This window comes from Charadrius vociferus, unplaced genomic scaffold (genome assembly GCF_000708025.1).
Source record: "Charadrius vociferus isolate BGI_N301 unplaced genomic scaffold, ASM70802v2 scaffold43, whole genome shotgun sequence".
NCBI lineage: Eukaryota > Metazoa > Chordata > Aves > Charadriiformes > Charadriidae > Charadrius > Charadrius vociferus.
The window spans coordinates 1,058,900-1,076,243 of record NW_009648043.1 but is presented as its reverse complement, the minus strand read 5'-3'; the positions used below and the strand labels follow the sequence as shown (position 1 = coordinate 1,076,243).

Here is a 17,344-nt window from a genome sequence, read left to right as displayed (position 1 = left end):
TAAACTGAGGTATAATGCATTTCAACAGTGGAAATAATTTGTTTCTGGGATTTGAGCAGTGACAAATCTCTGTGGTAGAAAGATACAAGTTTGGTTTTGCTGAATGTTTCAGACATAATATACTGGGCTGAGAAATACAAAATTGGACAACTGGGACTAAAACCAGGTTTGTCTTTATGAAGTTTTTTTTTTGTTTGTTTCTAGCATTTACAACATCAGTATGTTTGTTTACCCCTTGAATTAAATTCTTACTGATTTAAGAATAGTAGAAAGTTACTCAAAACAGGCACAACTTCACGTGCAGGTTCATTGTTTCTACTATGACAGGACTCTGAATCCCCAGGCAGTGAAGGCTATTAAAATAATACAGGTAAATGATGCTTTTTTTGAAAGCTGACTCCCAAGTCTCAGGTAATGGACAATTAAGGCTGGTTAAATTTATCTTAAATGAAGACGTGTTTTGGGACTGCAGTCCTTTCCCATAATAAGTTTTATTAATGTAAGGAGTTACTCCCTGACTGACTTTGACAAACTGCCTTTAGCTCCTGTGTGGTGTTTACAAACATCAGATTGATGGCACTGTTCTCTGTTACAATTTGCTTGGTAAAATGGTATTTTTGTTTAGTGATGCTCTGCAGAAAAGCTTAAGTTGACGGTACACAACTACTACTATTATTTAAAGAGCTACTGTTTTCCATGGGAGGGGGTAGTTCATAGAAAAGAATTTGACTCTGTCTTAATTAGGACAATCCTGATTGGTGGTGTAGTGTGTTTTGTTTTAAGGCAAAGTAAGAAATAACATCAACTAAGTGAGAGTTGAGGATTAGAATGTATGTTCTCAGTTGTACCTCTGGCAATTCTTCCCATAGGTAACTTTCATAAAAGCCAGACCCTAAAAAGGTATTATCATCAGTTTGGTATTTTCTTTTTTTCTTTTTAACAGTGTCATTAGATGACAGACGTAGAAAGACTTTTTTCTTTTTTTTTCCTTTTTTTTTTTTTTTTTAATAACTACTAAATTTATTTTCAAGACTGCAGAGAGATTCACCTCTTCTATTTATGCTTGGTGTCATGTTACTGGACACAAGTTCCTATATTCTATATCAGAAGTGTAAAAAATAGGCACAGTTTAAAACTGTTCTAAAGTTGAGCTTTATTATAAATTGCTTGTCTTCAGCTGAGGGAGACTCTTAAGTACTCTTTGTAATGTGTATGTGCTTAGTCCTACAAAACTAATACCTGAAAGCAAAACAGAAATGGGCATATTAAAAGGAAAAAAGATTATGCTGCAGACCCAAATCTCAGTTGTCTAATTTTCTTTGGCTTTTTTTTTTTCCTTTAGAAAAACTTGTGTGTGTGTGTATGGGAGTTAAATACATACCCATAAACTAACAATGAATGCTGTGGATCATTTCACAGCAGTCTTCGTTAAAATGATTCCTTTTCTCTAATGTGTTTTTTAATGTGCTTTTTTCCCTTGGAGCTGAAACACGGTTTGCCTTTCCAGAGATCTCAAGGAAGAGCAGTTAAGGTATTTGAAGTATCAGAGAAGAAACATATACAGTCAGTGTTTAAACAGTAGTGCTTTTTTCCTGAAGAATTTGAAATGCACATGTTTCCAACATCTCTGGAAGTTGAGGCACACATCAAGAAGTTTTGTTTGGTTTACTTTCTTAATGATTAATAACTAGACTCTATGTCTCCTTGGCATAGAGCTGGTTCTTTAGAGTTAGTAGCTGGAGAAGTACAGAAATAGGAAGATTATAGTGAGGAGGAAAGTATTTGGTGGATGTGGCCTCTGAGCACACCTGCTGAAGCTTGAGGAAAACCCTCTGGCCGTTTATGTTTAGTTTAAGGTGGAAGGATTGTATGCTGTTTCCTTACCTGAATAGTGAATGTATATGAAAGACTGGGCATTTTAATAACACCGTTTGTCATAATTCTGTTTTCTGAAACACCTATCTTAATGTTCAGGTTATGTTAAAAAGACTGGTGGAAAACAACATACTTGATCATTTCTACACGACTCGATAGCTCATGAATTTCTGTATCAGCTTATCTGTAGGTCAGGTTTCTCTGCTACTGCCTTGAATGGTTTTGAGAGATGTACGCTTTTCAGTTACCAGAATTTCCTATGCAGACGTCATCCTCTAAGGTCATTTGTAATCTAATTTTGTGGCCTCTCAGGCTATCATCTGTGAACTACTGATTGAACAGCTTAGGATCAGAAGTTTTTAACCATTCCTCTTATTTTTTGTTGTTGTTTTTTTCTTTTTGTTTGGTTGTTTGGGTTTTTTTTTTGTTGCTGTTTTTGTTTTGTTGATGTTTATTTTTCATTTGTTTTAAATCTATCCTGTTGCCTAAGTGTTTTGGAAAGTCTATACCTAAGGATCCATTCCAAAGGTGCAGGAGGTCATGTTAGAGGTTTCAGTGCCATGGGTGGTGACTTCTTAGTAACTTGCTTAGTGTTTGGAATAGTATATGGGACCACCGTGAAACTCCTTATGCATATACGATTTGCATCAGGTTTTCTGGGCACAGAAGTGTGTTATCTCTTTACTGGGAAATTCCATTCATTTTTTCTTGAAATATAAAATATAAATATATGATGTTGTTGCTTATTTTGTATTCCTTGCATTCATCAGCTGTTTTTGTTGTTGTTGTTGAAAAGGCAGAAATGAGCTTAGTCTGAAAGTGACATGTTTGTGGGAAGTGTCAGAGCAGCTGTGTGGTGGGGGCGGCGAGTGGCGTAGGGCACTCCCTCAAACTGTTCCTCCGTACGGGAGGGATGGGCAGCACCTGTGGGCAAATAGTCATCAGAAAAGTGGCCTTCTGTTGCCACCAGCTCGTTTGCAGACAGGGGCAAATTTGTTCTTGCAGCGTTTGCATTCCACTGGTGGATGTGTGATGGTTGAATTTTGCCTAGTAGATAAATGATTTTTTTTTTTCCCTAATAAAATAGTAAAAGTATTTTATTTATGTTGCAGGTCCAGAATTTCCAAGTTAGGAAATCCTAACTTTAAGGACTGACTTGACAATCTATATCTAGCTGCTTCTTTGTTTGTTGTGTTGTACTGACTCTGTGCTCTATTTCTCGTGGATTCCCCCCTCCCCCTGCTGTTGCTGCTCATCCTCGTCCTTTATAACTGCTGCCTTATCCAGTGAGTAGGATGGATACACAACAGAGAAAAGTTGCAGTGTTAGCTGTGAAAACTATATGTTTTCTCTGACTTTTGAGTACTCGATTCTTTAGTACAAATAACATAATTTTGGTGTAATCTCTTGATCTTGTGTGTTGAAAGAAGCATTTAAAACGTGATCGCTTTGTGAAAAGCAAAGCCAGTGTCAATATTCACGTTCTTTAAAAATGTTGTGAAACTAGGGTATTGTGGCTATTGGGGGGAAATTGAATGTGATATAAAATATTTAATCTTCAGTATTTTTAAAATACACACTGAGATCCAGTGTAACCTATTTTATTAAAATACCATTCATGAAAGTATTGCTGTAAGGGGAAGCAGACATTTTAAAGTATATAAATATTTGCTTTTATCTTTAGTTTCGGTTTCTACATGGTATATTTGTAGTGTCTGAAATTAAGAAAGCAGAAAGTGTTTGAAATGTACTTGTACAGAGAACAACAAAAAAAAGCCTCACATAATAAGTAGGAATGAGGTATTACACTTGTTTTCCATATTGTATGCGTCAGTTGTGTTGCATCATATTATTGAAAGATAATTAAAAGATTCTTGTGGAACTAGGTAAGTGGTGGGCAGATAACTGAGAGCAAAAATTGCTGCGTTTCTTAAAAAAAGCTGTCTTTAGAAATCAACATTTATGTGCTGCACATTAACTGATTTTTCTGTGTTGACCTTTGCTTTTACCAGAATGCATATTTCTCCTGGTAGTAAAACTGGATTTCTGTTACTGTATGTCTCAAGGAAGAACCAGTGTTTCCTTTTGTTTTATAATATGTCTAGTTGAACTATCCTGAACTTTCTTACCAAATAATTAGATGTAGTCTTGTTATCTTGACACAGGAATCTTGATCATCTCTAAAATGAACTGTGGACCAGAAAAATAAATGAACATCACTATGAAACACTACACAAACAGAAAGGAACATTCACAAGGCCTTTGAGACACTGTTAGTCTGCATGCATAGTGGCTGACACGCCAGAAGGCTGTGCCGCTTTACAGCGTGACCTGGACAGGCTGGAGAGTTGGGTGGAGAGAAACCTTATGAAATTCGACAAGGGCAAGTGTAGGGTACTGCATCTGGGGAGGAATAACCCCATGCGTCAGTACACGTTGGGGGCTGACCTGCTGGAGAGCAGCTCTGTGGAGGTGGACCTGGGAGTCCTGGTGGACAACAGAACGACCATGAGCCAGCAATGTGCCCTGGTGGCCAAGAAGGCCAATGGCATCCTGGGGTGCAACAAGAAGACCGTGGCCAGCAGGTCGAGGGAGGTCATCGTCCCCCTCCACTCTGCCCTCGTGAAGCCACATCTGGAGTACTATGTCCAGTTCTGGGCTCCCCAGTTTAAGAAAGATAGGGATCTTCTGGAGAGGGTCCAGCAAAGGGCTACAAAGATGTTTATGGGATTTGAACATCTCTCATATGAGGAAAGGCTGAGGGACTTGGGTCTCTTTAGTTTAGAGAAAGGAAGATTGGGGGGGGGATCTTATCAATGCTTACAAATACCTAAAGGGAGGGTGCAAGGTGGATAGGAACAGTCTTTTTTCAGTGGTGCCCAGTGATAGGACGAGGGGTAACAGGCACAAACTTGAACATAGGAAGTTCTATCTTAACATGAGGAGGAACTTCTTTTCTTTGAGGGTGGCAGAGCACTGGCACAGGCTGCCCAGAGAGGTTGTGGAGTCTTCCACTCTGGAGACATTCCAAACCCACCTGGATGCCGTCCTGTGCGACCTGTTGTAGGTGACCCTGCTCTGGCGGGGGGGTTGGACTAGATGGTCTCCAGAGGTCCCTTCCAACCCTGACCGTTCTGTGATTCACAGATGATACTTTTTAATCATATATATGGCTCGTGGTTTTCTTTTAGGGATTTATGGTAATGGGGTTTTTTTTAAGGTGCTGTTGTTTTTTTTTTTTTTTTATTATTTTTAATACCTTCAGAAAGTTTTTAAGTGAAGGGGAAAGAATTAAGAAATGTTGCTTAAAATTAGGGATAAAAAAGCCATTGAAAAAATACTACTAGAGCCAGAGATTCAAAAAAATTGAAAGCTGAATAAATCCAGACTTTTGTATGTTAGCTGTTTATCCTTGAATATGAATGTATGTATACTTTCATAAAATCATGTGGAAATACTTACTTTAATTACAGGAGAGCATGATGTAGGTATCCATTATGGCTGGGCCTAATAATTAGATGATGGAGTCACCTAGACAAAGTGGAAGGGGATGCTCGCTGTCATCGTCCACTGATGTTTCTTGTGAGATTGATTAGCTTCAAAACCTTTGTGATACATGTGGAAACTACTGCTGGTGTCATCTTGACCTCTTTGCTTAAATAAGACAATAATTTTGCCTAAATCAAGAAAAGAGCTACTACAGTGTTCACTAGCTTTGCCTCAGTGGTATTTAAATAAAATAAAATAGGGTAACTTTAGAGCTTTGTTTTCAAGCTAGTGTGTCTTGACTCTGGTTGGCTTATTAAATAAGAGTTAATGTGTTTGAGAAAGTGTGACATTTAGTAGGTTGTAAAAGGGCTGATTTTGAATAAAAGTAATAGGGAAGATACTTGTATATCTGATATTAAAAGCCACATGTTGGTTGATGTCTGAGGGATAATTCCTCCCTCTAAAAATCCAGAGGACAGAAGTGCTGTCTCATATTTAAGTATGCCCTTTTTACAAAATGGATACAGGAATACGCTGTACATACATTTTTATTTTTTTTTTCTGTTTATTTTGCATGCAGAGAGCAAAGAAGCTTAGAACAGAAATGAGTATGTTGGATATTTCCGTAAGGTGCATCAGTGGTGTGTCCTCTAAGGGTTTCAGTCCACAATGATTATATATGTGGTAACGCAGTTATGAAGACCAAAATTAATGTGTTTTTATTTTTCAGTACTTCTAAGTTTCACCCATTACATGAACTTTCATTAGATTTTTTTTTTTTTTTGGTGGCAGCTAGAGGGTGTTGTGTCTTGTATGTGCCATACAAAAACATGATTATCAGAATGCATTGTCTGAAGAACTGTCTCCTGGCAGGTTTTTTTTTTTTTCCAATAATCAAGTTACAGACTGCACAAAAATTAGTAGACAAATACTGAGATTTCTTTTATCACAGATAAAAAGGTGGTTTTTGATTAATACTGTATCTTTTGCTGATGTGAACTTAGACTTTTGAGATTAGATTTCAAATTCATATGTGCTATGGTTATGACTACTGCAAAAAATGAAGCACAGAAAAATATTTTGAGTAATTTTAAGGAAAAGTCATAACTCAATATTATGCATAGGAAGTGGCAGCACTAAATCTATGCATGTGGTTTTTCTGAGAAGACTAAGGAGGTTTTCCAGTGTGACAGGGTGGAGGGTTTTTTTGTTGTGTTGCTTTTTTCCTTATCCAAAGGTTTAGAAGATCATAAACTTAATTGTTAGACTAGGAACAAAGTAATCTGTGATAACTAATGGAGTATTGACTGAAATAACATAGCATTTTCTTAACTCACGAGTTCAATATTCTACTTCCCTGTCCAAGAAAAATTTTACAAGCTCAAGTCAAAAAATAGATGCCTGGTTTCACAGTCATGTGAAGCAAAAAAAAAGTGCTTCCGACATGTTCAGTCAAAATCAAATATTACTTAAATATGAATAAATGTAGGATGAAGAGTAGGAACCTGGAGAGACTTTCAGCCTTCAGAAGATATATCAGTAGATAAAATATATACTGTTGAATTCTCAACCTAGCAGAGAAAGGCAAATGCAATACGTAGAATTTTAAAACATACAGACAAAAAGAAATAACTATGAAGGGGATTGAACACTGTGTCAGACTGCTGGGGGAAGTGATTCGGGAACGGACGTTCCCATTTCTTCAAATTTTCAATACAAAAGCTGGAAAGTAGTTATCATTAGGAAAGTATGTATTTGTCACATGGGGATTCTGCAGACTTGTGTTGCGCAGAAGTTTAAATGAAATCATTGTCGGTCTTTTCAGGATTTGTTGTGTACCCTGTTGGGTACATAGCTGACTTCTGCTAGTTACAAAAGAAGCCTTAACCTTATCCTCTGTCAAAAGGAAATAAAGACATGCAAATGAACTCCATTTTTACACAGTTAATCATCTACCTGTGTTGTGTTTAAAGCTCATCAAAAGGGTTTTCTTGGTTCTTTTTATAGTTAAGCAATTGCATAGTAAGTTGATTTATTTTTTTTTTATTGAAGGAGGGGATAACAAATACAGACATAGCAACAAAACTGTCTCAATCCACTGTTTAAAAAAAAAAAGTAGTATATTGAGAGGCAAGTTTTACACTGATAGGCAGTTGCTGCCAAAGGTTCTCTGTGAGAAGAGTAGGGTTTCATCTATTCAAGCAGGCTTTCTCATCTTCGAAAGCTGAAGATTTTGGATATGGAGCTAGGAGGAATAGTTGGCAAGGCCACAGATTTAATTCTGATTCCCAAAATAGTCACTTTCATAGCTTTTTATTCTGTTAGTTAGTGGAATAAGTTAGTGTCAGTGGAATTACTATAATTGTTTGTAGGTAATTTTTGTGTCTTTTCTGCTTCTTATGAATCTCAGTATGTTCTGTGGAGCTTTGCTGAGCAAGGGTTGAAAATTCAAATGTTCTTGAAACTCAGTTTGCTTGTTACAATTTGTTCAATTTATATTTTTAATGTTTTTTTTTTTTTCTGACGGGTTTTGGAAACATGTCTGCAATCTTTGTGTTTGAAAATATGAGTATTTTATTTGCCCTGTGGAGTGGAACATCATTTGATTGGTTATGGGTATTACTTTAGAGAAACTGCTATTTTAATGTTACTAAATAAAATTTTAGAGTATAATTTAGTTTTGCTAGTCTTTTGTATGTACCTTTAATACAGCTATATTGGATAAAGGAAGATGCAAAACAACAAACTGCTGAAACTAGAGGCTCAGGCCAAGTATGGTAATTAAAATACTAGGTTTAGTTCGGGTTTAAAAATTGATTGGTATTAGCGTGTATGTGATCTTACTTAATCTTGTGGATTTTCGTACTTAGTTCCTTCTGCCTGAGTTACTATAGTAATACTGGCAAAATGACATACTTGGGGAAATTTCCTCTCTAGTCTACATTTTGAAAACATGAGAATGGAGAGATGCTATAGAAGTCTTCATATATTATAATACTAACATTATATTTATGAGGTTAAAAAGCATGTATAGTCTGTGGAGCATTTAATGATGATTAATAGAAAAGTGGCTGATTTCTGTCTCGTTGCCTTTGTTATGTTGAACTGCCACATATTTAGTCACCAGAAATACTGTTTTCACTTTCTTTTTTCTTGTAACCAGTTGCTGTAGTTGCCACAGTGACATGTAACTGAAACAGGGAGAGGAAAGCAGTTGTGAGTAGGAAGAAGAAAGCTGTGAGATTGCTAATATGACAAGAGCACATCTCTTATGTTGACAAAAATTATTTTATGTGTTTATCTGAAAGATGAGGAAACACAGGACTGGGTAACACCCAGCTATCTCTGAATGCTTTGACCAGTGCATTAAGAGTATCACCTTTTGCAGGGTAGATTATCCATCAAATGTCTCTGTCTGAGGAGAGGGTTAGAGTAGAGCAGTCGGTAAATTACAATTTATCACCAAAGCTGTTGTATATTAACTTACATTTTAAATAGAATTGTTTGAGTCTGTCTTACCCTTTGGAAACAAACCAGTTTCCTCTCCTCATCCTTCTGTTGCTTTTGTAAATGCAGCCTATTTTTAATGCCATAATTTAGAGTTCATCCTAAACTGTAGTTTCAGGCTGGGAACTGCAGGTGCTATTTGAAAGCTTCAGTTGAAAAGGGACCTTTCCTTTTTTAAAGACAAGCAGGGAATTGTACGATACCTCCGTATCATGTTTGTAGCATGCGTCACAGTGCTTTACAGTTGGATACAAATGGGGCTGGGGAAGAGAAGTAGTACTGGTTTTCTCAGTTGCCTGTGGCACAAATAAAACAGTTCTGAAAAATGTTTTGACATCTGTGTAGTCTTGGAACGTAATGCTTCTTTTATGGGACCAGTTATATATATCACAGCAGCTACTGAATTTCATGGGAGCACAGCCACCTTTTTAAGAATTTTCAAATTAACATGGTCAGTTTCTGAATGCTCCTTGGGAATTTTGTCTTAACAAATTCTCTGTTCTATGCGGAACTTGGGTAGCAAGAACACTTCTTGTCTCCCTGCTTGCTTTCTGTAGTTGCTATAGTTGTGGCTCTTTTTCCCCTGCACGTCTGAAGTCAGTTGTGATAGAGGAGACCATAACTCTGGTAGTGTCTTCCAGATGTATGTTCCTACTTTCTCTTCTCTGCGAGCTGTCTTCAGTAGTAGTCTTGCACTTATTTGGCAATCTTAACAGAGATATAAAAAATTATTCAGTAATGAGATTGCTCATTGCAATGAGATTAGTCTATTTTTTCTGAAGAGAAGGCACAGGTTCAATTGATACACTTGTATTAAGTGTGCGTTTTAAATATCTGACTTTTTTTTTTTTTCTCCCAGTACTTACTATGGTTGACTTGCCATTAGAAAATAAAACACTACAGAAAGCTGTTATACTTGGAAGAAGTTCTAGGGTGGACAGATACCTTAGCAAAAAAGTGCCTTTGCTGAGATGTCTTGTGTAGTTCTGGGAGGTGACCTAAGTTCCGTAAGCCTTGCCTCTGCGCGGGGGATTTATTTGTCAGTGTAGTGTATCAGTTAATCCTGTCTTGTGCAAGTCAGATCCTGGATTGCAAAACTTATAAAGTCTTATAACAGCTCTCGTTACCTGCCTTAAATGTAGACTTTTTTTCTCTTTGGTATTTTTTTATTACATCTCTCTGTTTAAAAAAAGGAAGTGAAATGTACAGCAAACTCCTGTAAGGCCTCAAAGAATTTCAAAATTCTAGTTTGAAAATTTAGTTTCAACATTTAAGAATTTAGTTCAAGCTCAGGTAGCAGAAAGGAACTTGTTCAAGACTGGTGCATACCTGTTTTATGCTTGTGGTCCATTTCACTGCAGCTGGATGTGTCTTTGTTCGCAGTATGGCAGTGCTGTCAAGGGTGGGAGCTTCAAAATCAATACCCAGTCTGTGCTGCTTCTAGGGTTCTGCAGCAGCGGATGAATTGTCTTATTTCCCCAGAATGGTTGTATTGTCTGTCCAAACTTGCAGCATTTTGGACGCTAAAAGTCTACCTGGGAGTGTCTGACTAAGCAAAAAGATGATCAAAGAACTGTGCTATAGTTAGTGGGTTCTTAGGGTCTAACAGCAGATGTAACATCCTTATTTTATCAGTAAGATCATAGTGTGGAAGCTATGTAAATATCTGCCATGTGAAGAGCCTCTGACTTCTGTATTTTGAGAAATTAAGGGGTGATAGGTGGTATATTGCCACTACCAAAGTCTGGTGTCTAAATGAAATATGAACAGCCAGTATTGGTTTGGTTTTATTTGGAGGGAAGGCAGGGAGGAGTAGATTCCTACTCGTTGTGAAGTAGTTTCTGCACTCCAAATTACCTTCTGTTTGTTTGTATTTTAAAAGTTGGAGAATATCTTCTACGAATGTTTTTCCGAAGCTTATTCTAGCACTTTACTATTATAATTATCTATGAATAGAATGTGAATGGGCAAATGTACTTAAAGCTGTAATTAAAGATGTTTGCTTAGTCTTGCCACATCTGATGGGCATGAAGCCAAGGCACCTTTGTTCATGTTAAGTTATGATTCTCTGATCTTTCCAAATAGGTATGTATTTGACTGTGGGTTTTTTGACTCAGTTCAGTAGGTTGTGCTGTTATGAGAGAGAGATGTGAAAGTAATTATTTGGTTTTGATTGCATTCTATAATTAATTGTAATTCTGTTGTGTTTGAAGTTTAATATGGTCACATCAAGGTCTGTTCTGCATTGAGTAAGTCATTGTGGAGGCTGCCCCTGCCCTTCAGTGGAAGACTTAGAAGGTAGTTCTAAGTCCATCTGCAGACTTTCTAAGCTTTAAGTTAAGCTAAAATTTTTCAAGAATGCCTAACTGGCTTAGTTATCAGTTGAAAAACAATGTCACTGAAGAACTGAAGGACACGATGGCACTGTCTTTTGAAGAAAACCTGTGTTTTCTCTGCCTTTACCCTGTGATGGCTGAAAGCCCTGTAGCTACAGTTAGTGTAGCACTGAGTAGACTTATTGCACCTTACCTTCTATGCAGCCCAGAAGAAACAACCAGGGATAGATGATCTCAGCATAAACTCACTTACATGTCTGTCTGAAAAATATTATTCAGATTTCCCAGCTATTCTTAAAAATCATTTTACCCAAGGTTTACTTACAGCTTTACATTTTGTTTAGGTATTTAACTACTTTTCTTCTATCCCTTACCTGAGAAACTGCTTTATTCCTAATATTAAAAGGGAAGAAGCAGAAAAATACTAATACATGTATATGTCTGTGATTTTTATTTAAAAGCCTCATGATAGTGTTCTCCAAATCAGGCACTTCTTGAATTTGATTTTGCCTATTTTGGTATTAAATCACTGATTTTTGTTACAGGTAGTAATATACCGAGTGAAGAAATAACAGATTTCTGTTCATTGATATTATCATTTCTGTAACTCTTACAGCCAGCTCAGGGAAATCCCTTTTTCTCTCTCCAACTCACTCCTGCCCTAAACAAATGAACAATCCCCCTAACAATACAGGTGGTTGGTGCCTCAGGGCACCTTGTGTTAATTTAGCAAGGGTTGCCATCAGTGACAAAACCCTGCAATATCATACAAAGGCAAAACCTTTTCATTCTACAACCATCAACTTTCTTTTTGGAATTTTTTGCTGTGATTTCAAGATACTGTAGGCACAGAGAGTTGAAGCTTTGTTTCAGATAAACTTTTTTTTGAATGTAAGTTTCGAGAGGTTAGCATCATGTGTGAGATTTGGATGTTTTAATGTGACATTATCTAAAAAATAGGAGTCAGGGTTGTTATGTATGATGTTCGTATAGCACTTTCCTAGAATATTTGTAAACAGAGTATATGTAAACAGTATTTGCATCTGTTAAAAAAACAAGCTTGGAGAAAATACTGTTTATTTAATCAAGATACTTCGCTTAACTGTTTGTATCGTCCTCTCGCATCTTTTCTTTGTAGATATTTTTGTGTTGGGGTAAAATCATAAGTGTTCTTCAGTGTTACATTTTTTTTGGTTTATTTACCAAAATTTTAGTATTAGTAGATGAGTAATACATACAGGCTTTTTATTGCATGTTTTTATGTAAAAAGTTTGAAGATGTGTTGTTTTTAAAATAAGGTACTATTTCTGTGTGACGATGGCAACAAATGATCTGAAAACTTCTGTAGGGATTTAGACCTTTATTTCTGATCTTATTTTCAATAGGAAAACTATTCTGAAATGCGTATAAAGCTTTATTCTCAGTCCTAATCTATGACTGGTATGGAGATAATGAAAAAAATTACACCCTTTAACTTTATAAAGTACCTTAACGTATTTGGTAAAAACTTTAGAATCAAGCAGATGTATTTGATTGTAATCTACTGCTCAGAAATAATTGTAATCAAAGGGATGTTATTGAAAAAAATCAGTAATATGATGATCACTGCTGTTATGTTATACATTCATATATATCTGTTGTTTAACTTCCATAGACAAATACGTTTTGTGCTTTGCTGCAAAATATACAATATCAGTTTTTCCATATTTTAGATTAAATAAGATTATGAATCAGGTGGCCATTCAGCGGAAGAAGCAGTTTGTTGAACGAGTGCACAGTTACTGGTTGCTTAAAAGACTGTCTAGGAATGGTGTTCCTCTGTTGAGAAGGCTGCAGTCCAGTTTACAGTCACAAAGAAACACACAACAGGTACGTGACATGCTTTTTTACTTATAAGAAGAAACCAGGAAATCTCTATGTTACGGGGTAAAAAATGAACAAGGAAACAGCACGGAGTAAAAACTTTCTCTGGTTCAGCACTGAGTAAATTCTTTACGTTATTCTTAAGTATATGACCTCTATTGAAAACCAGGCGTTATCTAATCCTTTTAAATTTGTGGGATATGAGGAAAAAAAAAGTGTGGGTTTTTCTGTTTGGCTTAAGTGTTTTACAAAAATACTGTCACCAAAACTACCTTAATACCATTGTTCATTGACTAGGATTATGGTTTTTTTTGGAACTCATTGCTCAATGTGTTATGAGTTAATAAGATAAAAATAAATTTTGTTTTAAATTCATCAGAAGATGCAAAGCAAATGTTGTCTTTGACACTTAAAACTGAGAAAACCAAGGATTTTTAGAGAGTAAAGGTTACACCATACTTGTTTACAGTTTTGGAATTCAGATACTTATTGGTATTAACAGAACAAGGAGCAAGTTGTTGATGACGTTCAAAGACCTGTTTCAGCTTTTAGTTCACTGTTGATATAGTTAAGTGGGATTGTAGACAAGCATAAATTTATGTAGATATTTTCATAGAATCGTAGAATGATTTGGGTTGGAAGGGACCTTAAAGATCATCTAGTTCCAACACCCCTGCCATGGGCAGGGACACTGCCCACTAGACCAGGTTGCCTGAAGCCCCATCCAGCCTGCCCCAAACACCGCAAGGGATGAGGCATCCAAAGCTTCTCTCGGCAACCTATGCCAGTATCTTACCACCCTCTCAGTAAAGACCCTCTTCCCACTATCTCACCCAAATCTACCCTTTCTGAGCTTAAAACCATTAGCCCTCATCCTGTCAGTACGCTCCCTGATAAAGAGTCCCTCTCCATCTTTCCCATAGGCCCCCTTTAGGTACTGGAACGCTGCAGTAAGGTCTCCCCGGAGCCTTCTCTTCTCCAGGCTGAACAGCCCCAACTCTCTCAGCCTGTCCTCATAGGGGAGGTGCTCCAGACCTCTGATTATCTTCATGGCCCTCCTCTGGAATTGCTCCAACAGGTCCATGTCCTTATGTTGGGGGCCCCAGAGCTGGACTCAGTATTCCAGGAGGGGTTTTCGTTCAAGTAAAACTCGTCCTATCTAAAATACAGCTAGGTTGTTAAAAGTTGTACACGTTTACAGCCAGAATTGCTGAAAAACAGATACACAGTCACTCCAGATGTGTATCAGATTCAGAAAGCGGTACTCTTCTGCTTCCCAGTTTTGTAATACGAACAACTGTCCAGTGACATGCGATTTTGGCAAGTCTTTTATTGTTTTGGTTTCAAGACACTGGGTGGCTTTGAAAAATAATTAAAACCTCTTTTTTGAATCCTGTATATGGATCCATGTGTGTAGAGCTTGAAATGCTGTGAAGCATCATGGTGTGAAAATTCTGTCTGCATCCCAGTTACCTTTTTTAGTTGAATTGAAAATGTAGTTGGCTGTGTTCTTTCCAGTCTCCAGGTGTTTGACTTCCAGGGGAATTGTTCCTGTAAAATAGCCTCTAGAGCTTAAGAATGCATTTTATATTCATTTACTTGTATTGAATTGAGATTTTCTTCTTTTTTCTTTAAAGTTTAATTACTATTTTTGTTTGAATTGTGTTGCTATTTGCTGATTAAGTCATTAATTGATATAGTGATAAAAATACCGTGATCAGCAGTGCTCCCTAATTATTTGAACTGTTTTGTGTGTGTTTCATTTCTTAGCTTTTCAGGAAAAAAACTAATTAATAATTCCCAGAACAGTTGAGGTTGGAAGGGACCTTTTCAAGGTGATGTAGTCCAACACCATTGCTCAAGCAGGGCCACTTAGAGCAGGTTGCCCAGGACCACGTCCAGACAGCTTTTGAATATCTCCAAGGATGGAGACTCTACAGCCTCCCTGGGCAACCTGTTCCAATGCTCAGTCACTGTCACAGTAACAGAAAACTGTTTCCTGATATTCAGATGGACGCTCGTGTGTTTCAGTTTGTGCCCATTGCCTCTGGTCCTGTCACTGGGCACCACTGAAAAGACCCTGGCTCCATCCTCTTTGCACCCTCCCTCCAGGTATTAATATACACTGATGAGGTCCCCCCCGAGCCTTTTCTTCTCCAGGCAGAACGGGCCCAGCTACCTCAGCCTTTCCTCATAGCTGAGACGCTCAAATTCCTCTTAGGTGGAGTTTAGGTGGATTCCTTTTAAGTGGAATTAACTTTGAATATAAATTGCTCACTTGTTTATCTTTCTTTCATTGCTTCTATATTACTCCATTTTAATACTGGTTTTGGTTATAACTTCTCTTCTACTTTTAATCTTTGATTAATCTTTTAATTCTGTTTGTGAAGTTTTTATTCTGAAGAGTGGTATCTGGCAGTTACCTAATGATAGCTGAAATTAATGTATTCAGATAATAGACTTTTTTTTTTTTTCAGTGAACTTGAGTCCTTAAAAATAATAAAACCAAGCACAGAAGTCATGTGCAACAAAAGTTGCTCTTCTTAGACTTTATTCTTAAAAACTTATAATTGAAATTAACTTTTTCTTTTGAAAAGAAAAAGGGAGTTTCAAGCAAAGCTGAGTATTAAAATATTCTGTTGATGAAAAATGTGTAGTTAGTGATTTCCAGTGAGTAGCAAGTGTCCTGTGTATGACGTTGTTTTCTCCATAGCATCCTCAGTATGTATTTATCATACATATGAAAGTAGTCATAACTGCAAAGTATTTGATGAATTAGTCATCTTTGTTACTCCAAGTATAAGCCAAACCATCATGAAGACTTTAAACAGCTGTGGCAACATTGTTGTGAGAGCGCCTCAGAATTTTGAGATACAGATGATTATTTTGTTTTTTTTCAGTCTAGACAGGCAAATTCTTCTTCCTTATTTTATGTGAGAGGTCAGAACATCAAGAAACCTAAGCAGGTTTTCAGTCAATCAAAGCAACATAAATGCTAATATAATACAAATTCAGAGGAGACTATTATTATTATTATTATTATTACTCCTCCTACTACTACTACTACGACTTAAATGGAAAAGAAATGTTAAGATGGGGAACCAAAACCCTGAAAATGGTTTCGAGGTTCTTGGTGGAAGATGGCAAGGTTGATCTCTCTTTAATATTTGTTTACTACAACAAATTTGGCAAGGAGGAAGCATCCTGTAATTTAGAATGACTTCCTAATTAATGTGTTTCAGAGTACAGTTATGTTATGCTTTTGAAGGTGATGTTACATCAGCTAACAGTTCTAAACCAGGCAAGAAGATCTGATTTACTGTCTCACCTTCTGCAGGAAGAAGGAACCCTCTGAAAGGATGGTTTATACTGCCACTTCTGTCTCCACCTAGAAATTCAGGAAGGGTGTTGGCAATACTCTAGTTTACGTGCCCATTAGTTTAGTTTTTCTCTGTACTTAAAGAATGCTTGAATAAAAGTAAGACATGAAATTCAGGTGTAATAGCTTGTTGCTGCTGTAGTGAGTGAGGTTGGTTTAAAATTGCTGTTTGGAGAAACAAAGTAGAAGATGCTGGTGACTGAAGTCAGTATCTGAAGGATACTGATCTCAGAAGGAGGACAGGGAACTGCTGGAGACTGTCTAGCAAAGGGCAACAAAGATGTTTAGGGGATTTGAACATCTCTCTTATGAGGAAAGACTGAGGGACTTGGGTCTTTATAGTCTAGAGAAAAGAAGACTAGGGGGGGATCTTATTAATGCTTATAAATACTTCAGGGGAGGGTGCCAGGGGGATGGGAACAGTCTTTTTTCAGTGGTGCCCCGTGATAGGACAAGAGGTAACAGGCACAAACTTGAATATAGGAAGTTCCATCTTAACATGAGGAGGAACTTCTTTTCCTTGAGGGTGGCAGAGCACTGGAACAGGCTGCCCAGAGAGGTTGTGGAGTCTTCCACTCTGGAGACATTCCAAACCCACCTGTACGCCGTCCTGTGCAACCTGTTGTAGGTGACCGTGCTGTGGCAGGGTTGTTGGACTAGATGATCTCCAGAGGTCCCTTCCAACCCTGACCATTCTGTGATTTGCACCAAAGATTTCAGTAAGAACCCAAGTTGCAACCATGAGATGGTTTTGAGTGATTAGCATACAAGTGCCAGCAGAGGTTCTTAATAAAACTAATTGTATTGATGAAGATCCAATTTCATCACTGTAATTCTATTTTTGTTTGGCTCATATTAAGTTATAGTCCCTGCATGGAGTGGGGCTGTCCCCATA

General features: G+C 37.2%; 1 protein-coding gene across 2 annotated transcripts in view; it reads left to right on the top strand.

Annotated features, from left to right (window-relative positions):
- Positions 1–17,344, top strand: part of BRD1 (bromodomain containing 1) — a 61,962-nt gene that overhangs the window by 2,601 nt on the left and 42,017 nt on the right. For both annotated transcript variants that reach the window (XM_009883644.1, XM_009883643.1), the window contains exon 2: positions 12,920–13,076. In XM_009883644.1, coding sequence (XP_009881946.1) covers positions 12,920–13,076 — 157 coding nt within the window. The remainder of the gene's footprint in view (positions 1–12,919; positions 13,077–17,344) is intronic.